This window comes from Nannospalax galili, unplaced genomic scaffold (assembly GCF_000622305.1).
Source record: "Nannospalax galili isolate Female #2095 unplaced genomic scaffold, S.galili_v1.0 scaffold636, whole genome shotgun sequence".
NCBI lineage: Eukaryota > Metazoa > Chordata > Mammalia > Rodentia > Spalacidae > Nannospalax > Nannospalax galili.
Window position 1 is genome coordinate 908,000 of NW_008338112.1, and position 25,443 is coordinate 933,442.

The following is a 25,443-nucleotide window of genomic DNA, read 5'->3' on the forward strand; positions in this document are numbered from 1 at the left end:
CAAAGCATTGCATTCTCTCTGTGAGGCAAATCACAGTCTCCTTTCACTTAGAAACACTAGAAAAAAGTGGAGCCAAATGGTCCATGAAAAAGACAGTTATAGTAAGAGAGCTGGAACCAGAGGGCAGAATGGCTACTTGTTTGACCTCAGCTGGATATTAAAATCCTTCACTGTGGTATGGTTTTGTCTGTATCTTCTTATAATTTTGTTAGTTTTAACATATATATTTGAAACCATGTTATTAGATGCATAGAAATTTAGGATTGTTAACTCTTCTTTGTGAGTCAAAACTTTCAGTAATGAAAACTAACTCTCTCCCTCCCTCTGGTCCTCCCTTTCCTTTATTATTTTTGAGACTCTGTATTCCAGGCTAGCCAAGAATTCATGGTCCTTCAGCCTCAGCCACACAAGTGCTGGGATTCTAGGTCTGAACCAGCGTGCCTAACTTGAACTTCTTTATTTTGGCAAGTATTTAACTAAAATCTATCTTAATCTTCCTTAAGATGTTGACACCATTTTTCTTTGTTAACTACTTGTTTTCTTTTATGTAACCTGTGATAGTTTGAATGAAAATGTCCCCCATAGGCTCCAAGTGTTTGGGCATTTTGTCCCCAGATGATGGCGCTGTTTTGGAGGTTTTAGAAGGTGTGGCTATCCTGGAGGAAGCACATCACTGGGTATGGGCTTAGAGAGCTCTTAAGCCTTGTCAGATCTCCAGTTGCTCTCTTGCTTCCTGTGCCCTGTGTGATGATGTGAAAGCTTAGCTTCTGCTGCTCCTGCTCCAGCCACCTCCAGACACCATGCCCCCCTGCCATGACGGACTGTAATTCCCCTGGAACCGTAAGCTCAAATAAACCCTTCTATAAATTGCTTGGGTGTTTCTATCACAGCAACCGGTGACTAATACATAACCTTTCTGGATTCTGAATTCTTTTTTTTTTTTTCCCTTTCGTCTTTTTGGTCTTGAACTCACAGAGATCCACCTGCCTCTCCCTTCTGGGATTTAAGGCATGTGCCACCGTGCCTGGCTTGGATTCTGTATTCTTGTATTTTAGATATGTCTTTCATATATATTGTGATTTGATTAAAACAAATACACACATTTGGGCATTTTTGTCTTTTAAAAATATTTTATTGTTTTTGTTTTATGTGTATGAGTGTATTGCCTCCATGTGTGTAAATGTACCGGTGTCATGCAATGCCTGTGGCGGTCAGAAGAGGGCATTGGATCCCCTGAAACTGGAACTATGGACGGTTGTTAGCCACCATGCTGGGAATCAAACCTGGGTCCTCTGCAAGATCAGCCAGTGCTCTTCACCACTGAGCCGTCTCTCCACCCCATATTTTCGCCTTTTAACCAGAATTATTTGAGTTATGCCCACTTCACATTTTGTCCTAAATTTCTTCATCTGCTGTATCCTTTTGTTTTCCTTGCCAGTGATTTGGATGTACTGTGTTTCATCATCTGCTTTGGAAGTTATCTGTATTTTGCATGCATGCCTGTGTGCGTGTGTGCGTGTGTGTGTGTGTGTGTGTGTGTGTGTATGTAGGTATGTTCTTATTCCTGTGATAGTTCTCCTAGGCTATACATCTTTAACTTATCAAATCTAATATGTATCAGGGCTTTTATACTACTTATTACAAGAGCATACACTGATTTTAGATTTTTTAAAAATTTTATTATTTTTATTTTACGTGTATGTGTGTATTGCCTGCATGTGGGTAAGTGCACTCATGTCGTGCAATGCCCATGGAGGTCAGAAGAGGCTGTCGGATCCCCTGGGACTGGAGTTATGGACAGTTGTTAGCTGCCATGTGGGTGCTGGGATTCAAACCGGGGTCTTCTGTAAGAACAACAGTGTTCTTAACTGCTGAGCCACCTCTCCAGCCCCTGATTTTAGATTCTTTAAATTCCACTTGTAGTTCTTGACTAAATAGCCTCTTATTTTGATTACATTAGCTTTTGGACTCCAAAAACACTATTTTGGAGTCTTAAAAGCTCAATTTTGTTTACATATTTATCACTTTCTCCTTTCCTTAGTGTCCAGACCCTTCTATATTGAATATGTTCTTGTCCTTTGCCCAAAGTATATTCTTTAACATTCTACATAAGGGGAAGTTGAGAGGATTCCAAAACCGTGGTTTTCTTTTTCTGTAATGTAATTGAAAATAATATTTTATTGATTCTTTGAGAATATTATACAGTGTATTTGATTATATTTACTCTCCCATCTCCTCTCAGAACTATCCGTATCTCTCTGCCCCCCCAACTTCATGTCCTTTTTAAAAATTCCTTTTCACGTGTATTTACTGTGTGTGTGTGTGTGTGTGTGTGCGTGTGTGTGTGTGTGTGTGTGTGTGTGTGTGTGCAGTGACGAGCTTGTACATGCTGTGGCGTGCGTTCAGGGGTCAGAAGAGCACGTGTAGCAATTGTTTATCACCCTCTGTATGGCGCCAGGGCGTCGGGCTTGGCAGCAGGTGCCTTTGCCTACTGAACCATCATGTTGCCTCTTGATTCTCTTTTGTTTCAAATGTGTGTGTTATATTCTCAAAAGCTTTTCATACAAGTAAAATATTGATTGCAGATATTTTCTTTAGGGCGCTTCTTTCTTTTCCTGGTGTCCACTGCTGCTGTTGAGAAGTGAGTCTTAAGCATGGATTCCCTGAAGATGCTGCATTTTCTGCATCCCTTAAGCCAGGGCGTTCTCTTCTACAGTTTCACCTTTTGTCTAGGTGTAGAATTCTTTATATTTATTGTATTTTAGAATCATTTAGATCTTTGAATTCGTAACTTGATGTGGCTCATCAGCTTCAGAACATTTTCTTATTACTTCTTCAAATGTTGCCTCTTTTTCTCTCATTCATTCTCCAAAATTTCAACCTTGTTCATTAGCTACTTTTTTTTGGCCCCGGATTCTAGAAAATTTCTTTTGTTATATCTTAGTGCCCAGGTTTATAAATTCTGTGTTTAAAATGTATTGCTTTTTAAAACCTGGTTTTGTATTTTTCTTTTTTCTTTTTTTGTTTTTGTTTTGTTTTGGTCTTTTTGAGACAGGGTCTCCCTGTAGCTCCAGCTGGCCTGGAACTCACTATGTAGACCAGGCTAGCCTTGAGCTCACAAAGATCCACCTGCCTCTACTTCCAGAGTGCTGGGATTAAAGGTGTGTGCTACCACACCAGGCACTTTTTTTCCCCCTCTTTTTGAGGCAAGGTCTCCCTGTAGCCACAGCTGGCTTGGATTCATTAATGGAGACCAGGCTGGCCTGGAACTCAAAGAGATCTGCCTGTCTCTGCCTCCCGAGTGCTGGCCTGGCATTTTTAAAGGATTTGTAATTGTTCTTTTTAATTTTATTTTTTAAAACTGGCATACAAAATATTAGTTATCATGATGGTATTTTCAAACACAGTGTGTTATAGTTGACCCCTCCCTCCCTTCCTGTTACCCCTTGTCTTCCCCCTTCCCCCAGGTCCCTTTGCCACCCTCCCCACTACCTGAGCGCCTCTTTTTTACTTCTCTTGGTCTTGTTTTTAGTTTTTCAGGCTTCTACCCATGTTGACACTCATTTATATACATACATCTATGCATTGAAAACTAGGATCTCCATATGAGAGAGAACATGCAGTTGTCTTTTTGAATTTGACGCGCCTCAATATAATACTTTCCAGCTCCATTCATTTTCCTGCTTATTCCATGATTTCATTTTTCCTTAAAATGGGATAAAATTCCCTTCTGTGTGTGTACCGCATTTTCATTATCCATCTATCTTTTGATGGATATCAAAATTTCTATTTCTTTTTTCTTGTTAATCTGTTAAGTTCTTGTGTGTGTTGTTTCTTTGTGTTTCTGTGAATCTTTATATGCTTTTATTTGTATTTTTACTGAATTCTTGTGTATTTTATACATAAAATCACTTTATACTGCTTCTCCCCTCCCTTTTGGCACCTCCCGTAGTCCCCCACCCCCACTGGAGTTCATACATTCTGTCATTTGTGTTAAGACGTATTATGTAAAGTTAGTGTCCTGAGATGTCCCTCAGTGCAAATTTATCCACAGGGATTTAGTTAGCCTGTCTAGAGTCCCTCCTTTCAAGAAGATCAGCTCTTCCTCACCAAGCAGTAATCAGCTGGCAATAGTTCTTCAGTTATGGTTGGGGCTTGCTGTTCATTTCCATAGTTCTGTGTTGGGTTTTTGTCTGCCTGTGTTTGCATGGGTCCTGTGCATGCTGACACCATTGCTGTAGGTTTGTATGAGAAGGGTCCCAGGTGTCTATAGTACCATTTTCTTATGGTCATGTACCTCCTCCCTGGCTCTTAAAAACTTTCAACCCCCTCTTCTGCCATGGTCTCTGAGCCCTGGGTTGGTGGACCTCAATATAAGAGTCCTGTCAAGGACTCACACTCTGCAGACTTTTATTCTCTGAGTTTTGGCCTTTTGTGTATCTGGCCCTCTGTTGTATGAGGGAGCTTCATTGATGAGACTTGAATATATGCTTCTTTATTATTGTATTTAAACATTATTTTGAGTAAATATTTGAGACAGAATTGCAGTTTCTTTTTCTAAAGCTTTTGTCATTAAAATTTGAGTTCTGTTCCACTCAGAGCTGCATTATCAAGGCCGGCACTTGATTTCTCTGTCCATCCCTGTGGCAGAGCCTATGAAGAAAGTCTCCCTCCACATAGACTCCCTTCCATTTACTCTACATCTTCAGGGATACCCTCGTGGCTCAGTTTCTATGTAGCAGAGATGTCACCAGGCTCCCACCTCAGGTTGATTCTAAGCTTTTATTTCTGTTTCCCACACCCTGAGAAGCTGCTAAATCTGCAGCTCAGATTTGCAACTGTTCTGTCCATATCCTAAGAAGAAAAGATCTGGGTTCCAAGGTCTCCTTTGCAGGTTATTGTGTCTTCTTAGATTTTGACCCATTGCTTCATCAGTCTCTTGGCTCCTCAATAATATATTTCATATTACATGTAACTCCCTCTGCTGCCTTCAGCAGAACTGTCTGCTCTGCCATCACAAGAAGCAGAGTCATAACTGATTTTTCAGGTACCAAAGATTGTGATATTTTTTCTTGTCTCTTTGACCAAATACTTGACAGAAACAATGTAAGGGTGAGGTGGGCGGGGCCGTTTTTCTTAAGGTATCAGATGGCTGTGTTCATGATTGATCCCACACATTTGGGCAGGGCACTATAGTCATGGGAGGGTGTGATGGGGGAGGACTGGATTGGTATATAACCTTCAACAGCACCCTGTTCCTCCCCCTCCTGAGAGTGACCTACTTCATCCCACTAGGCTTTACCTCCTAAAGTTTCCAGAGCTTCCCAAAATAGTGCCAGCAGCTGGAGACAGAGTGTTCCAGGAGCTGGGTGTGTGCTTCATATGTAAACATGAACAGTGTCTTTCCATTTCCGCCTGCACCCCTGCTTATGTTGCATACGTATCAACTTCAGCAACATTTCTGGAGAAAAGCTGGGCAATTTTTTGCATGTAGCATCACAGCAGTACTGTAATTGCTTTCTGTGGGCACATTAGTCTGGGCAATATTTTGGCGGGTTGTGAAGCTCCAGTATATTTTCTTTTTACAGCAAACAGATGTTGATTGTTAACAAGTTCTACTGTTTTGAGATCATAAAATATGTTGTGAAGGTTTTTGTCTTAGTTTTGTTAAAAAAAAGTCTTTAAAATATGTAACACATTGTTGTCCAGCGTACTGGAGTATCTTATATAAATGTAAGGCAAAATAGTTCCCAAATTCTTTTTGTATCTTGTAGCTTGTCTTTGAAGGGTAGTAAATATTCCAAGCATCTTTCTAAAAACAGCCTTTAAAATATGTAACACCTTGTTGTCCAGTGTACTGGAGTATCTTATATAAATGTAAGGCAAAATAGTTCCCAAATTCTTTTTGTATCTTGTAGCTTGTCTTTGAAGGATAATAAACATTCCAAGTATCTTTCTACTGTGACTAGTAATTCTTTTGCCTTACAAATTCAGTGCTGCTGATTCCTGATTTACCCCTAGCTTTCTCCATTTTCTTTCTTAAATTAAAAAATTACTTATCTATTTAATTTTATTTTATATGTATAAGTATTTTGCTTGCATTTATGTAAGTGCATTTATTATGTGTGCAATGTCCAGGTAGGCCAGAAGAGGGTGTTGGATTCCTTAGAACTGGAGTTCTGGATGGTTGTTAGTTGCCATGTAGGTGCTGGGAACCACGTCCTCTGCAAGAGCAGCCAGGGCTTTTAACCTCTGAGTCATCTCTCCAGCCCCTTCTCCATTTTCAGTAACTACATATTACTTTTAAAAAACGATTTTTAAATTTCAGTTGAAAAGTTAACTCTTCACCAAACAAACAAAGAGCAAGCATGATGTAGCTAATCATGGTGCCATCAGCCTGTCAAATTTAAGTCCAGTAGCTAGCTATTTCTACTTACCCAAACCACTGACTGTAAGAGAAGCAGCACATTTACCAAGCATGACTCTTACAGCTGTTTACTCTTATAATGAACATATATTTGTTGTAACTTAGTTGGCTGACAAAATAACAAAGCTTAAAGCATTTAAGAAAAATTTCACTCCAACTTATATTTAGAATACAAGCTTGAAAACAAAATCACTCATGGATGGTAAGTCTTGATGATGTATCATGTTCATAATTCTGGTGCTGATATGCTAAACACATCCAGTACTATTCTATAACATAGTATCATTGACACTCCTAAGATTAAAAATTGTAAAAATAATCTAGAAGTATCCATTTGGGTAAAGGCCAACACTGAAGCAATATAGTGGGTTTTTGGATAAATACCAAGTCTGTAGGTGGATTTTGTTGCATGGTTGGAAGTGTTTTCTAGAATTCTTCCTCTACTGTGGGTCTTCTTTTTCTTTGGTAATAATGTTCAATGAAATAACAGTCATCTTCTGTACTGAAAACATTTTATAACATTACTTAATACTTTCATCTTTTTTGTCACAGTGTGTGCAGACAAGCAGAATTTTAAGTGAGAAATTTTTATCTGAAAGCAAAGAAAGTGTGGTTATTTTGGACACTTATAGAAGTTTTAAGGTATGGTATGACTTTTATTCTGAATTGTAAGTTGATTGCTATGTCTGACTTTAGCTCATAAATTATTTCTAGTTATTCTAGAAATTATCTCGGTGTTTTCTTACTCTCAGGGGATGGCTCAGACAACCCAATGGTGTCTTTGTGGACACAATTCCTCTTCGTGCTGTCCTTACAACACTCAGAAGATGTTCCTTAGTAAATGGCAAGATATTTGTATGTTTTCCTAAAATTCAAAGTTTTCAATAATTTTTGCCTAGGATTCACTTAAATGCTAAAGTGTAGGGCCTTTTGCATCGAAGGGGAAGCTGTTTATGAACACAAAGCAGAGTGATGGCTGTGGATGGTAACTGGATGCACACTCACGATCTCAGTGTGATTGCAGAGTATCATCCATAAACAGGATTGCAGAAAGTATGAGATTCATATGATTGGCCTATTGATGCCCTGAAATTTGAGGAAGATAACCAGGAATGGTTTTCCTTTTCATTGCGGCCTTCATCTCGTGGCTCCACTTTGACATCTTGGGGTGCTGAACCACAATTAGTAGCAACTCAGTGTCCTGAGACGCCATACCGTTTCTAGTCAGCCATCTAGGCTGACTGTCTCTGTGTTCTTCCTTCTCCCCATACACCTCGGGAATATGTCTTTGGAGGGGCAGTAGTGATTCTGAGTCAGTGTTCTCCTCTCCTATTTATACCATTTATCAGATATTTATCCTGATGTGTGTTTGATTTTTTTATTCTTCACTAGCCTGGGAAGAAACTACTCATATTCCCCATTTTATCTATAGTGTGTGGAACAGTAATTGCCACTTAAAAATAACCAAATTGGGGCTGGAGAGATGGCTCAGTGGTTAAGAACACTGACTGTTCTTGCAGAAGACCCAGGTTCGAATCCCAGCACCCACATGGCAGCTAACAACTGTCCATAACTCCAGTTCCAGGGGATCTGACAGCCTCTTCTGACCTCCGTGGGCATAGCATGACATGGGTGCACTTACCTCCATGCAGGCAATACACTCATAGACATAAAATAAAAATAATAAATGAATTATAAAAAAACCCAAATCACACAATTACACTTTTCTAGAATTTTCTAGTTTGTGCTGGCAGCACCACTCCTACCCATCATATGACCTCATCTTTAGTAACTGCTTCTCCCAACCGTCCTGCTGCAGTTGCACAGGTATGACTACATCACTGATGTCTGAACACACCGAGCAGCTCCACCTACCATACAAAATGAAGCCACGGTGCTCAGCCTCAACTATATATGTCCCATATGCTTCTGTTTCCATCCAGCCGCCCACCTACACTATATAGCCTGCCTACACTAGTGTCCTTGAGGACTAAAATTTCTGGCACTGTGACATTTCTCTGTGTTTGTGGGAGCCTGTTCTCATGACTGGGGGTAGTTTCAAGTCCTTCTTAGGCTGTGGAAATGCTATTGCTTTCACACAACAGCTATAATGCTGCCTCCTTTAAACTGATGGATCAGGTTCTTACCTGTTCAGAACTGATCTCTCCTTGTCCTGCATTCTCTTTGTACCTCAGCTGAACCCTCTTAACAGTCATTGATTGCAGTTGTTTTTTATTTGTCTAGGGGAATCAAACACATTTCCTCTATATGCTAGTGTGATAGTGCATTCTTACTCTAATTGTAATGTCACTAGCCTTGATGACATTATGGTGATGTTTAATTGGCCCCTTCCTCTGAAGTAAAAGGTTGAGGTTGTTCATGATTAAAAGGGAGGTAGCTGTCCCAGTTCCCACTAATGTAGCCTCATCTATGGCACATCTACACATCCCTGTGCCACTTACACAGTGGGGAAGCTTTGTAGCAGAGGACCACATAGAAGTGTTTGCTATCTTGGCATTTGCTGTCTCAACTTGAAATTTAAAACTAACAGTTACTATAAACTTCACTAACTGAAGTGATAAATTAAAAAATATTTTATTATTTTATTTTATGTAATGAGTGCATTGCCTGTGTGTATGTGAGTATACCCATGTCATGCAATGCCGCGGAGGTCAGAAGGGATTTCCCTGGAACCGGAGTTAAGGACGGTTTTGTAGCTACCATGTAGGTGCTGGGATTCTAACCCAGTCCTCTGCAAGAGCAGTCAGTGCTCTTAACTGCTGAGCCATCTCTCCAGCACCTGAAGTGATAAATTTTAGGTCCTGTTCTTCTCTATGAAGCTAGTGACTTCAAAATCAGCAAGAAACTATATTGTAATTCGTATTTGTGCATTTCATTATAAGAACAATTATTATTCAATTGTTATGTGGTTAGTTTTCTAAAGAGTGACTATGGATAATGTATATTTGTCTGATTATTTTACAGTCTTTAATAATAAGAAAATCTGCATCATTTCAAAATATCTCCAAACAATCCAGTATACCATATAAGCGATTAAAGGTATCACAACCTTTTTGGCTTTTACTATTCAAATATGTTTGTATTTCTACCTGTCATAATCAACTTATTCTTATTTAAAAGTATGTATGTATGTTGTTCCTTATTATCACATTTTGAGTTAAACTTTTATGAGATGGAAACTGTATTAAATCATGGAGTTTCAATATACTATTTATTGCATATTAGCACATTTTAAATACATAACTTGCTTATATGAATTCTTACTTGTAGATCTTAGGTCTAAATTCACTATAATTTATTATAAAAAATCTTGGGGTGGTGAGATAGCTCAGAACCAAGAATCGAATTTGATACTCAGAATTTATGTAAAAAATACTGGCTGTCCTGCCTTACACTTGTAATCCTAGTACTGGAGAGACAGAGACAGGCAGACTCCTGGGACTGCTGGCCAGCCTAGCCTGCTTGGCAAGTTTCAGACCTATGACAGACCCTGAAAAAAGGGGTAGATTATGTCTGAGGAATAGCACCTGAGGTCACCCTCTGACCTCCACATGCATATGCACGCATATGCATACACACCCACACATGTGTGCCTCCCCTACAGAAACTTGTACAACATAAAAAAAAGTCTTTATAACAAATTATATATTAACAAAATGAAATGCAGTTAGTTTGTTGAGAGCAGCTTACTAGGTAGGAAACAATGCATCAAAAGATTTAAAATGAAATTTTTTATTAATGATGCTATTGAATTACATTTATTAATTTATAATTATAGGTTGCTTATAATTATTGATGCTATAATATTAATAAAAATAAAATTAAATTGATTCTGTAATGATCAAATAAAAATAACAGAATGGGGTTTTGTTATTTTAACTTACCAATATTGTTTGAGATAGTGTCGTGTCAAAATGTAGTGTTAAAATGCTCTTAAAAATAGGTTCACAAACTGGATTCATAGAATAAAGCATTTAAATAATTTTTACCCATTCTATCAGTTTTTTATGTTAAAAGTAGAAGTAGAACATCTAATTTATTTAGATACACACAGAGCATTTAATTTCAATTAAAAATATATAAAGTCAGGGATTGGAGAGATGGCTCAGTGTTTTAGGGCACTGGCTACTCTTGCAGAAGACCTGGGTTCAGTTCTCAGCATCCACATGGTGGCTAACAACTGTCCATAACTCCAGTTCCAGGAGATCCAATGCCCCTTCTGGCCTCCACAGGCTTTGCAAGACACAAATACACTTAACATACATTCAGGCAAATTATCATACACATAAAATAAAAATAAATAATAGAATATGTAAACTCATAAAATGTAATTTATAATGTCTATTTGAAAATCAAATAATTGAGCTTTGTTTTTAATAACCCACTATTAAATTTCTAAGCTGACTTTTGATTATGCTTAAGAATTTTACCAACGTTTAAAGCAGAACTCAAAATGGAAAACCTCAAATTATTCCATAAAATGGAAAGGGAAGGAAGTCTACTAAATCCATTCTGTAAAACTATAATTGATCTGATATCAAAACCAGATAAAGATACAACAGTCATATCAACCACCAACAGAATCCATAAACCAGTGTCTTTGGTGAATTTAAACACAACAATTCTCAATAAAATTTACCTTGGAAACTGGATTTAGTAGCACATTAAAAAGGCGAGATGGCTCAGCAGGTAACAAAGCTTGGCAGTAAGCCTGACAACCTGAGTTTCATCTCTGAAACTCACATGATGGGTTCCTGAAGGTTATTCTCTCATTGTCACACATGTGCCATGGCATGCTCTCACAAAAGACAAAAGTGTAAAAAGATAAAAAGATTATGATCAAGTTGGTTTCATTCTAGTAATGTAAAGGTGTGGTTCAACATGCAAATCAATAATGTAATGTAACACATGCATAAAAGCAGGCATAGAAATCACATTTTCACTTCAATAGATGTAGAAAAAAAAGCATCTCTTCATGATACCCCCCCAAAAGCCTGTAAATTGAAGGAACAAACCTCAACACAATTATGCTATAGATGACAAAGTTATAGATATACTGGTAAAAACCTGAGAGCATTTTCTCTAAAATCAAGAATGAGTTATAGGTGAAACTCTGTGTATTGTGTCGCTTTGGTTTAGCCAAAGCAATAAGGCAGGAAAAAGAAATAAAAATGCTACAAGTGGGAAAGATATTAAATATCCTATTTACAGACAATATGATCCTGCACTTAAAAGACTTTAAAGACTCCACCAGGAAACTGTTAGATCTGATGAGCACAAGACAGTAGGATACAAAATCAACACAAAAATCAGTAGCTGTTTATATCTATCAATACTGAACATGCTAAGAAAGAAATCAAGAAAACAATCCCATTCACGATAGCTACAAAAGAAAACAAGACAATACAAAATAAATAAGAGAAAAAAATTGTAGGAATAAATCTAACAAAGGAAGAGGAAGACCTCTACAATGAAAGATAGGAAACATTGAACACATGAAGACACCAGAAGGACTAGCCCTGTTGATGGACTGGCAGAATTAATATTGTGAATCTGGCCATGTTACCGAAAGCGATCTATCAATTCAGTGTGATGCCCATCAAAATTTCAATGACATTCTTCACATAAATGAAAAAATAAAACCACAATAAAATTTGTCTGTAAAGGAGAAAACCTTGACTAGCCAAATCAACCTGAATGAAAACAGCAACGCTAGAGGTACTGCAGCACTGCATTTAAAAGATACTGCATGGCCATAATGATGAAAACATGGTGAAGCACCAAAGCACGCATGCGGACAGTGCAACAGAATCGTGAATTCCTAAGACTGCAGTCAGCACACACCAACAGAGATGCCAAAAACGTATGTTAGGAAAACAACCTCTTTGATACGTGGTTCTGGGGAAGTTGGATGTCCATATGTAGAAGTGTAGAACTAGGTCCCTGTATCTCACTCTGTACAGTAATCAATTGAGAATGGATCAGAAATCTTAATATAAGACCTGAAACTGAAATTACTGAAGGAAAACTCAAGTCATAAGCATGAGTAAAAACTTTCTGAATAGGGCTCCAGTAATAGCAGATACTGGCAAGTGAGATTGCAGGAAATTGGAAAGCTTCTGCACAGAAAGGGAGCTGTCAGCAGGGTGTAGACAGAAAAGTCTAGATGGAGCTAGAGATCACCATGTGGTGTGCAATAAGCCAGATGCAGAGAGACAGATGCCACATCTCCTATTGTGAAATCCAGAAGGTGACATGAAAATAGAAGGGAGACCGAGAGAAGAAGACGGATATTGCCGGGGGGGGGGTGGTAAGAGAAAGGGGGGGTGAGGGTGGACAAAGTACATTGTATTCGAGTATGAGAATGTCACATAAAACCTGTTATTTTACACAATTAGTATACACTGAGGAAAAAATTTTAAAAGCATATGATTTAATATTTTAAAAAAAAGCCAAACCACATTAGTAGCAGTTGTGAGTGTATTAATTTTGAATGTGGAACTAAATTGATTACCTATTTTCACCTCTTTTTCCTTACGAAGAGATCACAGTCTGTAGGTGAGTTGAGGAAGAAGGAGACCGTGCCAGCATTCGTAATTAAAGATGACACAAAAAATAACATGAAGCAGTTGCTGTTCCAGAAAGCAAGGGGGCTAGAGCGCCAGCTGGCCAGGCAGAGGGGAATAACAGGTCCCCCCATGGAAGGGAGCTCTGAAAGCCTGCAGGAGTCACACAGCTTGAAGTACCTGTCTCTGTCTCTCATCGAAGCATCAAGAAAGGCTGGCATCAGCTACATCATTTATCCCAGGAAAATGAAGAAGAAATGGAAGAAAGGATTGAAATTCCCCAAACTTGCATATGTATATGAACAGCTGTCCAAACCTCCAAACAAAATGGAAAGGTTTTATTTGAGCAATATATTTTTATAGTTTTAAGAAGTATTTTACAGTATAGTATGGGGAGTTAATTTTATAATTTCATTATTATTTATTATTTAAAAAATATTTTATTTACTATTTTTATTTCATGTGTATGAGTGTATTATTGCCTGCATATATGTGAGTGCACCTCTGTGTGCAATGCCCCTGGAACTGGAGTTAAGGACGGCTTGTAAGTGCCATGTGGGTGCTGGGAATCGAACCTGGGTCCTCCTCAAGAGCAGTCACTGCTCTTAACCACTGAGTTATCCCTCCAGCCCCCTATTTATTATTTTATTCCCTATTGAAAATATGCTAACTAAGGGGTAAATCTTTAATTTTTAAAAGGTATAGATGTCATGGTATCTATATGATATCATGATATAAATATATGACTTGTTTAAATTAATTTACACTAAATCAATTTTATAACTGAAAAATCTCTCAGTGGAAAGCAAATATTCAGCAACTTATTTGTTAAAAGTGACTTGGTGCATAGAACTATCCCTGCTCCAAACAAGTTCCCAGTTCATTCCAAACTCAAAGTAGATTGCTGTTATTTAACTTTTTAACTTTAAGTCTTTATTGAACTGCGTGCTGAGTGTGAATAAACTGAAACCTTTTGTGTGTTGTGAACCTTCCTTCAAGGAACAACACACAAAAATACATTTTCACCTCACTTGGAGGTGATAATAACTAGCACATTTTTGAAATGCTGTGGGACCTGAACTAGTAAGAGCTGCGACTCCTGGTATGATGATGCGTACATGTTTAGTACACAAGTATCTCATAAGCATCATGCAAAAGTCTCCAGAAAGGCCTGGAATTGATTACTTTTTAGATATCCCCAGATGACAGAGTCTATTAAACTTGTGCCCTTTTGAAAAGGACTTTCCTGGTGATGAGGGCATAAAGCAGGCTTCCTTCATTTTTTTTTTTTTTTTTTTTTTTTTTTTTTTTTTTTTTTTTTTTTTTAAAAAAAGAGGACATGAAGACATGCTGGCTCTGCACAGGGCATCTTATCTTTTGGTGTGGTTGTTAACTTACTATTTCAGAAGTCTGTGGCTTAAAGCAGTGTGAGTGACAGTGTGTGATAGGGCCAGCTGGAGTGGGGAAGGTATCCAATGCAGAGCTCTCCTTTATGCTGGTTCCCGCTGTTCTGAATAAAGACCAGGAAGCTTTCCCCTTGGCTTGTCTTCAGGAGGTTTCAGATCGATCTCTCTGATTTGGAAAATTCTTTAAGGCAGAATGAGAAGTTTGCTTATGTGTTTCTGATACATTCCTTGATTTCAAAGTATGAGCCGTCATCATCCCAGTAAAGGGCAAGACAGCACCGTTTTGGCTGCTGCGAAAGTGACTTCTGTTAAATAAAGGGTGTAATAGCAGGTTAAACACTTTCTGGGAGGTTTTGTTCTCCTTACAGACCTTCAGTCACTTTGAGTATAAAGTTTCACCATTTAAAGAAATTTATTTATGTCTTTTAATAACCTAATTTAAAGTTTGCATATGCTTCAACAGTCACAGTAGGAAGGTGAGGATGAGTCATTGTCAACAAAGCAAGCTGTGCTTGTTTCTTCCCAGGACAATACAGGAGCCTGGCTTTTTAGTTCTTTTAACATCTTAGACTAATTTGCCACATAAATGTGGATAGGAAATAACTGTTGGCTCAAAACAAGTTATGCATTTAGTTAAGATAATTTTATTCTTGTAGTTTAAGGCATTTTTCATTCATGTCGGTGACTCAGAAATAGCCTTCCTACCATTTTTAGTCAACCTTTACTCTTGTTGGGTAACAGCCATTCCCGACTGGCTTCCTTAATGATCTGAAGTGGACCACATATGTTCTCACATAGCAACTCAGATGTTGACTGACTGCAGAAGATAGTGCCTATGGAAGGTTATTTGTGCTGATTTAAGTCCCAGACTCATGCTTTTCCCTTGAAATGCTGCCCCCATCGCTCTCCTCCTCGGCTAGGTCATGGCAGCATGCCACACACGACAGCCACAGCTTCACTGTTTCTCTAGATTTTGTCCTCAGCTTTGGTCTCTGAGCCCAAAGTTGTGAGATTGGCCAGCAAGGGACTAGAGGGGACCTTCTGCAGGAGGTGGTGTCATTTCGGCAGGGCCTTTTGTCTCTGACTGTCGTCCATCAGCTCTTCTGGCAGGAGCATTCATCTGAAACATCCCCTTCCCTATTCTACTCCTCAGAGCCTGAGGCAGTTTAGTTCCAGAACAACGATGGATCAGCTGTCTTTGCATCTGTTTTCCAGCTGCCGTGCCCTGGTGACCAGGCCAAACCACTTTATTTTGTTGGCTATTTCCCCATCTGAAGTTGAGTGTAGCCACGTAATCGCTTAAAATCCCACGGATCAGCTCGTGAAACCGACTTTATTATTATACAAATGTAGTATGTTGAGCACCACATGTGAGCTCTTCAAAACTTTTCTGTTTCCTTAAGTAATGTCACACGTCATCTCAAACTAGTTATGTGTACACCTATTCCACCTTGAGGGCCTGGCTTCCCCAAATGGCAGGTGAACTAGCAGGCTAATTACTTTGGGTGCTGTACCCCATGTTCCTGACTGTGAAAATATTGATCTAGACTTGCAGATGAAGAAACAGATTCCCTTTTTCTGACTATGGTTTTTTTTTTCCGTTTAATTTGGGATATTTTATTTCAATGATCAAAGACTATAGCTTTTCCCTGAAAAATTCCACTCATAATCTGCATTTTTGCATTCTTCTAGAAAGCTGTCTAGCAGGTTCTAGTTCTCCATTTTCTTTAAGACATTATAATTATTTTATCTGATAGCAAGATATCACATGGTCAGTGTAAAACTTTTAGGAAGTATTGCAATCCTATCTTGTTATAATCAACATAGTTTTGAATGTGTGTGTGGAAAGATTCAAACAAATCTGTGGGAATGCACTCATCTGTATGTATATGTGTGTATTTATATGTGTGTGTTTACATATTGCATAGAAAACATGCAATCGTGTCCATCAAGCTATTGCACTGATTATGTCAGCGGTATACGGAGTTGGTAGGAATAGATTAAGCAGAGGCTATCAGAGTTTTACTTATGCCTTCTACATTGTTCATGATTTTTCTACTGGACTAATTTATGGCTGAAAATGGCATTGTTTTTACTTTTCTTTGTAAAAAGTCATTTAAAAAGTCTGGGCAATGGTGTGGAAAACAGGGATTCTCGAAATATATTTCCGTTCACTATGAGTGTCTTACAGAGTAGACCAAAGAGGCTATACCAACTAAAACATAACTCTGTCTCCAGTTCATAGAACTTTAAGTGAAATATACCTGTATTTCAATTCCAAGTATTTATTTCATAAATCGTTCTTGAAATTTGAGAGTCACCTCTGCTTTGAAGCTGGAAAGCACCACCATGAAGTAAGAAGTGAGCAGGCCATGAGTAAACTGTAAATCCTTGCCTAGTACAGCTTCATTTCTTCAGGGTGAATGTATTGAGAACCTGATACACACTCGATGCTATTCTAGATAGGAAACACAGGGCAGTGAGTAAAACCGGCCAACCCCCTGTCCACATAGAATTTCTCTTCTAGTGGGAAAGTGAGAGTAGGGAAATTAAAAAGTGATGTTAAAGAAGTAATACGTGTTATGAAGAAAAATAAGGCAATGTTGTGGGAGTTACTATTTTAGACAGAGTTCAGAAGCTTCTATGACAGAGCTGGATGGTATGGAGGAAGGAAGTGTTTACATCTCTGAAGAAAAAGTAACTGCAAGAGCCAAAGCGCTGAGCTGGAGGATGTGTTTGCTATGTTTGAACAGCCTAAATACCAGTGGGAGGAGCACAGAGAGTGGCTAGGGATAATACCATGAAGTGCCCTGTAGGCTAGGGCAAGTAATAACGAGTTGAACTTACTCATGAGCATGCCAATAAAGTGAAGGCTGGGGAGATAGCTCTGTGAGTAAAAATGCATGCTGTGCAAGCACGTGGACCTGAGTTCAAATCCCCAGCACCCACATAAAAAGCTGGGCATGGCTCCCTGTATATGTAACCCCAACATTGGGGGTGGGGAGAGGCAGAGACAGGCTGACTCCACAAGCTCACTTGACTGGCCAGCCTAATTGTAACAGTGATCTTCAAAGCTCAGTGAGATGTCATGTCTCAAGGGAACAAGGTAGAGGACAGTGGAAGACACCAGACATCCCTTTCTGACCTCTGCATGGGGGTATGTACACCCACGCATATATGTGCGGACACATGCATACACACACATACAAATTTAAAGAGGAAAAAAAGAGTGCCACTAAGTCATCGTAAACTTGAGAAGCGGGCAGCAAAGTTGATAGGAAATGATAAATATTCTGGATCTTCAAATGTAAAAGGAAACATTGGGAGTGGCTGTGGCAGGGATAATACATTGTCGTGGAAGACAGAGATCCATGAGAAGTCTACTGGAATGATCCATGTGAGAAATGGCTGCTTGGTCAGGGTGAGAGCAGCCAAGGTGGTAAAAACTGGCCAGATTCAGTTTTTGGATTTCAGATTTGGGAGTACAGTCAACATTATTTGCTCATGGGCTATTTGAGGAGGAAATTAACTAAGGATGATTCCAAGGGTTTTTATTGGACCAACTGAAAATATGGAAGTTTGCTAAGATGCCTGAGGCTACTCAAGTAGTAGATGGCTGTGACAAGAGTCAGGCTGAGGTCCAATAGGCTGCGTTTCACCCAGCTCCTCAGATTACAGTGATGCTGTGGGATAGGTCACATGCTGGCAGGATAGTAAAGGTAGGAACTACTGCTCCTGCCATGTAAATGGAAACTTCCCTTGATGTGCCATGTCACAGTAATGGAAAAGAAAGTGTGCTAAACCAACAGCTGCAGGTCAGATGCCAGAAGGTGTGTGCATTGCTTCAGTAAATACATATGCCGCATCTGGACCTAGTGTTGTGATTGAAACCGACACCTGATTAAATTTTAAAGAAGTTAGCAGTAGTTTTCTACCAGATATTTGTTTTTAACATTGACCAAACAGGAAATGGAGATGCAGAATTGTTACCTGCACTTGTCTTGAGGTTTCTGATGATGGCATTAATCTGAATGTGTAATTTCTTCAGCAATCCGGTATTTCTTTTTGTGTACTATCTTGCAGGATAGTGGTGTGGGGTTTCTGCTTGGTCCTTATAACACTTCTCCCTGTCTACATTTTTCTTTTTGAAGCTACTTACCATTGATATACATTCAGGGATGAGAAAATGACCATAGGATGGGTCCTTGTCTGCCTGGAACCACTGTTAGATGGTCTCAGGGTAATAGTCTTTCTCTACTACTTGGCTGTTGTAATTCCCTAGTTTAATCCCCTGATAAATTTTGAGCAAGCATCCACTGACCTCTGGGAGGCCTATTTCCTCGTGCTTATGAATCTTAGGGGATGTGAATCTCAAGTGTATAGCTAGTTATGCCCAGAAGGCCCAGAAGTCTCTCGCTTATCTAAGACAAATAACACCTTAGCAGGCTGCCCATCTGTCTTATGACGGAGCAACTGTAGCCATTCAGTTAAACTTTCTGTTCCTGTGGTTTATTGTCACAGTTGTATCCCTAGTATCTGCAAAGGTGAGGCAGTCTTTGCTGGGATTTGCCATTCAGTAGCCTCATTAGTTCCATGGGACCACTCAATAGATTAATCTCCCCCATTATTTGTTTCTGGCTCTGAGGTCAGCATCTACAGTGTGTTTCAAGGGTATTGCGCCCTCACTTACACATTTCCTGCCCCCTCCCCCGCAGGAGTTAAAGCTTGACTAAGAATGTGTTATTTTGCAGACAATTCCAGTTCCCCGAGGATTAAAACTCAATCTTCTATGGCAGTGGTTCTCAGAGTATAGTCCTTGAATCCATGTGTTTTACCCAGGAACTTGATACCTGTGCGAACTCTAGGACTCCACCCTATGTATCCTGAATTAGAGACTGGTGAGGACCAGAAATCTGGAGTTTAAGAAGCCTTCTTGGTGACTCTGATGCATACTAACTTTTGAGATCATTCGTTTAGCATTGCCAGGGTCTTGTAGCCAAGAATGTACTAGCTAGGGCCAGTAGCAACAGATGTAAGGCCACCTATGACACAGGGATTTGGAAGGCTGAGGGGCTGTGGTGGTTTTTACTCTGCAAGAGTATTCAGGAGTCACAGCTGAACAGCTCTGGGGACTGTACATCATGTGTAACGCAGGGTAGGTATGAAGTGATGTGATGATGCAGTCAGTGAAAGCTAAATAGGAGGGGATTGGGACTCTCAGATGAGGGATGTGACCTTCCAGCCGATTTCTTCTGTGAAGGGAAAGCTAAATAGGAGGGGATTGGGACTCTCAGATGAGGGATGTGACCTTCCAGCCGATTTCTTCTGTGAAGGGAAGATAACTGGAATTTGGTATTTTTAAAAAAGAAATCATTCTTCTCCAAATCTGCTCACGTGTGCTTCTCCTATTTCAGTTTGTATTCGTTCCCTAGCGCCTTTGTCATGTCAGTGCACACAGAGGTGCAGGTCTTCAGAATCTCCCAAGGCTAGTACACGACAGTAAATATCGTTGAATGAAGGCTGTGCTGCCAAAGGAGAATCTGACGGAGAGCAACCTAGAACTGCAGCCTCGGAAAGCATCTTAAGTGTTATCGAGTTTCACAGTCTCCCAAAGAAGGAAGCTTCAAGTTCTGATCTGCACAGCCATTGGAAGAGGCACTTTCCTCATCCCTCCGTGCTCATCTCTAAGCTCTCCATTGTAATTCCTGTGGAGGAGAATGAGGTGGAGGTTGTCAATTAAACCTGAAAGGACCACCTTCTTATTGCTTCACTAGTCTAGTGAGGCTGCCTGTTTAAAAACTCATTTTCATTTGCTTTACAGATTCTCCACACTGTGTTATAGTTCTAATGATTGAAGGTGAACTTGGGTGGCATAAAGTTAGCGTATAAGTTTTGGTAACAGAAAAATAGGTTTTTAATATGATTGAGTTGAATTATTAATCACAAAGATAATTATATTTCGATAATTAAAAAAAAAACTATTCTTTTACAAACCAGATCAACATCTCATGGAATACTTCCTGGACAGAAGAAGTACTTGCTTAAAGTTCCATTATATGAACGTCAGATACGGTGTCCCAGCGTGCCTATGTTTTTAAATTTTGATAAGTTTGTTAAAAGTAAGGGAGGCGTACCAGAAAATTCTGATCTTCGGACATGGGCTCTTGAGACATTCACTAAAGATAAACAACAGAAAACACCTCCGCCAGTTATAGCTGCCCCCCAAGACCTGCCCAAACAAGCAGTCGAATCACTGAAGCTGGAGCTCAGCGACCACATTAAGTGTGACCTTCCACTGGAGCTCATTAAGTATTATGAATCCGAAGTGGAAGCGCTGACTGAAGAGATAAACCAGGAGAAAAGAATCCCTGTGTTTGCATACTGTAGGCGTGGGGCTATTTATAGAAAGCTGGGAAAGTTGCAAAGTGCCATGAATGATCTACAGGAAGTAAGTTTTTAAAAATTAAAATGAGAGTATTTGCCATTTACATTGCTCTTGTTTATAAAGTAATTTTTAATGGAACTTTGATTAGTAAATGATTGTAGTATAATTTATGGAATTGTGAAAATGCAATTATTGATATTTTCAAATGATTATTTAAAAACACTAGACTTTTGTTTGTCAGAATAGGAGGTTTTATTTTATATTATAAACATGTAAAGCCACTGGTGTCAATAATGTTTAAGAGACTATTAATAGTGTGTCTTCTTTTCACAAATCATCTTTAATTGAATTTATGCCTATATTTTCCAGACCATATTTATGGAGCCATTGTTTTTAAACGCCTATTGGCACAGACATTTCATTTATCTTTTCCAAGACAGAATAAATGATGCTTTGGATGACTTGAACTATATAAATAAATATAATAAAAACAATGCAGGTAGGTTGTTTGTAGAAAGCTACATTCCATGTTTATCTCAGCTTTTGCCTTTGTTATGAATATAAGTAAAGTCATAGATACAAGGTTTGTAAAAATGGTCTTACTGTCCTCAGCTTTTTACTCTTAATATTTTAAAGACAGGGTTCATATAATCCTATGTTGTTTAGAAAAAACTTACCATGGTGTGAGATTAATACTTTTGAGATGTGTTACAGCCCAATTAATTTCTTACCTCTCATCTCACAAAGAGTATATGAACTAGAAGTTGTAGCTAGAGAGGTAATTTGTAAAACTTTTCTTGACCTTAAGTTTCAGAGTGAGAATTGTAGTGTTGCTAAGGACTCTTGGCCTGATGAAATCCATACCTTTGCATATGTGCCATTTTCTAACTAAGTAAAACCCTGGGCATAGAACTTTCCAAAAATGTGAGACTACCCAGTACCCACAGAATACCCAAAAAATATGGTAGGAACTTATTGTTTTTGATCCATTTTGGTCTCTGCTAAAAATTCATAAAATTCTGTGCCATCTGAACCTATTTACTATGACCGTTAAGACTATGAAACATTTTAAACAAAGCAATGGTGAGTGATAATTTTGTCAGTTCAAAGTAATAGCACTTGAAATCACAAATGAGCATTCAGACTTTGAGAATAAATTTGGCATTGTTTGAACTTTGAAAAAGGAAATAGTTAAGGAAGTATAATAGTGAAAACTATTCTAAGACTACATTTTTGGAGAGAGAACAATGCTTTCAATTCTTAGTTAATGGAAAGATTATACAACTAAATTTTACCTTTTGATTTTTTTTTGTTTTTAGAGGTATATGTGTCAAAGGCAGAAATTTTCAGGGAAAAAAAGGACTTCACACTGGCAATTCTAAATTACAGCCAGGCAATTAAGTGCAGGCCCACAGATGCTGACCTCTATTTCAGGAGGGGTGAGATGTATGAAAGAACAAACAGAGTACTGGCCATTGACGACTATTCTAAAGTAAGTTTCATTGCATCCATTGCTTCCATTTATAGATTTTAGATCGCAGTATTTTCACACTAATAGTATAACAAGTTCTTAACAGTCTTCACATTTTATATAATCCAAATTATCAGATTAGGACCTAGAGCTTCCCGTGCTGTTATTGTTATCAACACTACAGTGTTTAAAAACACACTGGTGAATGAATGGATATCAAGAGTGGGTGTGAAACACTGAGACCATTTAGGTGACTAGAGGTTCCCAGTTCTCTCTTGATCTATAAAATATGTGGTTTAAGGGGCCTTTGAATATTGTTTGTTCTCTTCAGACAATAGAGTAGTTTCTAATTTCTACTTTTATTAACCGCTGTTCAGGGAGCCTACCTACTCTGGAAGAAGCTGTGATCACTGATTTAATCACTCCTTCATCCACTCTCAGATGTGTTGACCAAGGCACTTCATGGTGTATTAGATAAATGTTGGATAAAAATAGAAATATTTCTGTGTTACACAGAGCTCAAACAAAGCACTCAAAGGACAGATATAAGCACTTGATAATAGAAACTATGATGTGCTATGAAGGAAGTAAAGATGGAATGAGGTATCCATGTTTGGTTGGGGTACCAGGGAGTATTATTGAGGAAGTGAGCTTATGATTCAATTGCCTCTTGAGCCTGACATGAAGGCAGCCCATTCCCTGGTGCAGCAACATGTAATTCTGATCTGCTGTTTAACTATAAATTTTTAGGCCCCAGTACAATGGGCAAGTTAGAAGACATTAATTACATAATTTAGTTGTATGTATTCCTAGCCACCATATTTCTTCATTTAACATGAAAGTCTTCTGTTTGAGGAAAGTATTGTAGATCTTTTAACTTCTGATTTATAAGTGACCAAGTATCTCTTTTGAAGATACTAAAGTAGACTCTTCCCACTTCCGGTGTCTTGCACCACTAGTTAAAAAATAGATTAATATGAGACCCTGAAATCAAACAATTTTCTTTCTTTTTTAAAATTTTGAATTTTATTTTTTTAAGGAAACATTTTTTTCAGTTTATCATTTATTTAATAACCACATGCTTAGAAGAAACATTTCATTCCAACAGCACTGACATATTCAATAACAATATTCTCAGCTAAGATGCATCTTTTTCAAAATTGGCTGTAAATTTTTAGGTTTACAGTTGAATTGTTACAGTTATACAATATTTTACTCAGTATAAACCATATAAGATGTAAAATTAAATGAGGTTTTAACCTTTAAAAAAGATATCCATTTCATTATTAAAATACACAGTTTCATACAGAATAATTCATTTTTATGCAATTGACATTAAGTTGTTTGCACATGCATTTCTAATCTCTATATATCTGATTATTACTAGTCACAGTCAGTTACTTTCTGAGCTCCTTGGCATCTGAGCATGGATATAAAGTCATCAGGAAGATTTCAATGGTAATGTGTTTCACATCCACTAATTATCTAAGTGTCCCTCAGTTGATGAGTGGATAATGAAAACGGGATTCATTTATACTATGGAGTTTTACTGAGCAGTAAGTAAAGATGAAATCATGAAATTTGCAGGTAAATAGATGGAACTAGAAGCTGTTATACTAAGTGAAGTAACACAGACTCAGAAAAAAAATCAACATATGTTCTCCCTCATATGTGGATCCTAGAACCAGACTCTGATAAATAAGTATGCAACCAGACATAACTACAGAAACCAGGATGACGGAAAGGAAACAGGGAGGTAAAGGAAAAGAAATAACCTGAAAGAGAAGAACAGTAAGAAACAGGCCTTAATAAGGGAGATATGGATAAAAGGTGGGTTAGTTTAAGGGAGGGGGGAGGAAGGATATACAAGGAACCTAGTGTATAAAGGGAAAGAAGGAGCTCAAGAGAGGTAGGACAATAGGAGAAGGGTATTATTACGGGAGAAAGGGGGGCAATGGGGGCACTTTAAGAGGGAAAACCATGATGGAGGGGTGCGACAATGTGAGAGATAAACAATGCCTAGATAGCTTTAAAAAACAGTGAGAAACATATTACTCCTACAACCTACTGAGAAATTATACATAAGAGATCAAGAAATATGTGTCTAGGTAGGGTTTATCTGAGAACAACTGGTCTTTGCTTAAGATTTATCTACATGACACACAGTAACTAAAAATACCAGACTGGTGGAAGTAATCTTCTTGGGTGTTTAACAGACATTCTTTGAGGTCTATAATAATTTGGTCAGAGGTCCCAAAGGACACTTTTTACTCCTTGCCCTCCTAGGTCAACTAGTTCCAGGGGACTATGAGCATTTCTCAAAATGTCCTATAATGGTGGTTGGTCACCCGTCCTCTTGATAAAGGAGGCCAAGGACACCCCACCAGATGGACATGAACCAGTGTCCAGTCTATAAAGAGGAGGGTCACATGCTTCCAAGTGAAGCCAGCCATGATCGATCAGGACCTTTGACTTATCTTCACATAGGCAGAAATGGTAAAAAGAAAGGAGCCAGGAGTTCCTCCCAAGCCCATGTGACCCCTGAGGAACAGATCCTTAAATGACCTTAAGAGTAAAAATAAATTGGTTTATCTGGACCAACTGTATGGCCTTAAACACCCAAAAGGAAAGTATAACCAAAGATTAAAGGGACCAATATAATTTCATAAGAGACCATATGTATAGCTAAAGGCTACACAGCAAGTAACAATGCCAGACAGATGATACCTACTTCTGAGTTTTGGGCCAGGGTGGCCAAAGGGATTCCCAGATAGTAACCCAGCAGAGAACTGGGAAATTGAACAGCAGACCCCAATCTTGTCCAAATTAATATTGACAACTGAGTACCGCTAGATGAGGAACATCTGACCCTCCTAAAACAAAGATGTCTAGATAGGCTGACTAGATTCTCCAGATGGACAAGTAGTGGGGAATGGCTGGGGGTGCGGACAACACAGCAGACAGTAGCAGGGATATCAGAGTATAAGGGCTCTAGTTGGGGGAGGGAGGCTATGGGAGGGTACTACCTGGGAAGTGGGTCTATAAAAAAACCATTCTTTGCTCCTACCCTCAGGCCTCTCGGGGTAAGTCTATCGTGGAGCCCTCCACGCCTTGAATCCCCCAGCCTCATTCACCCTTCCATCTCCCCTGCTGTTCTCTACTCCTAG

The 25,443-nt window shown here is 38.7% G+C and overlaps 1 protein-coding gene across 1 annotated transcript in view; it reads left to right on the top strand.

Moving 5' to 3' along the window:
- The window catches only part of Ttc6 (tetratricopeptide repeat domain 6), a 247,768-nt gene that overhangs the window by 134,444 nt on the left and 87,881 nt on the right, over positions 1–25,443 (top strand). The window contains exons 8-13 of the mRNA XM_017798103.1: positions 6,980–7,069; positions 9,413–9,487; positions 12,991–13,349; positions 20,418–20,868; positions 21,175–21,304; positions 22,125–22,297. Coding sequence (XP_017653592.1) covers positions 6,980–7,069; positions 9,413–9,487; positions 12,991–13,349; positions 20,418–20,868; positions 21,175–21,304; positions 22,125–22,297 — 1,278 coding nt within the window. The remainder of the gene's footprint in view (positions 1–6,979; positions 7,070–9,412; positions 9,488–12,990; positions 13,350–20,417; positions 20,869–21,174; positions 21,305–22,124; positions 22,298–25,443) is intronic.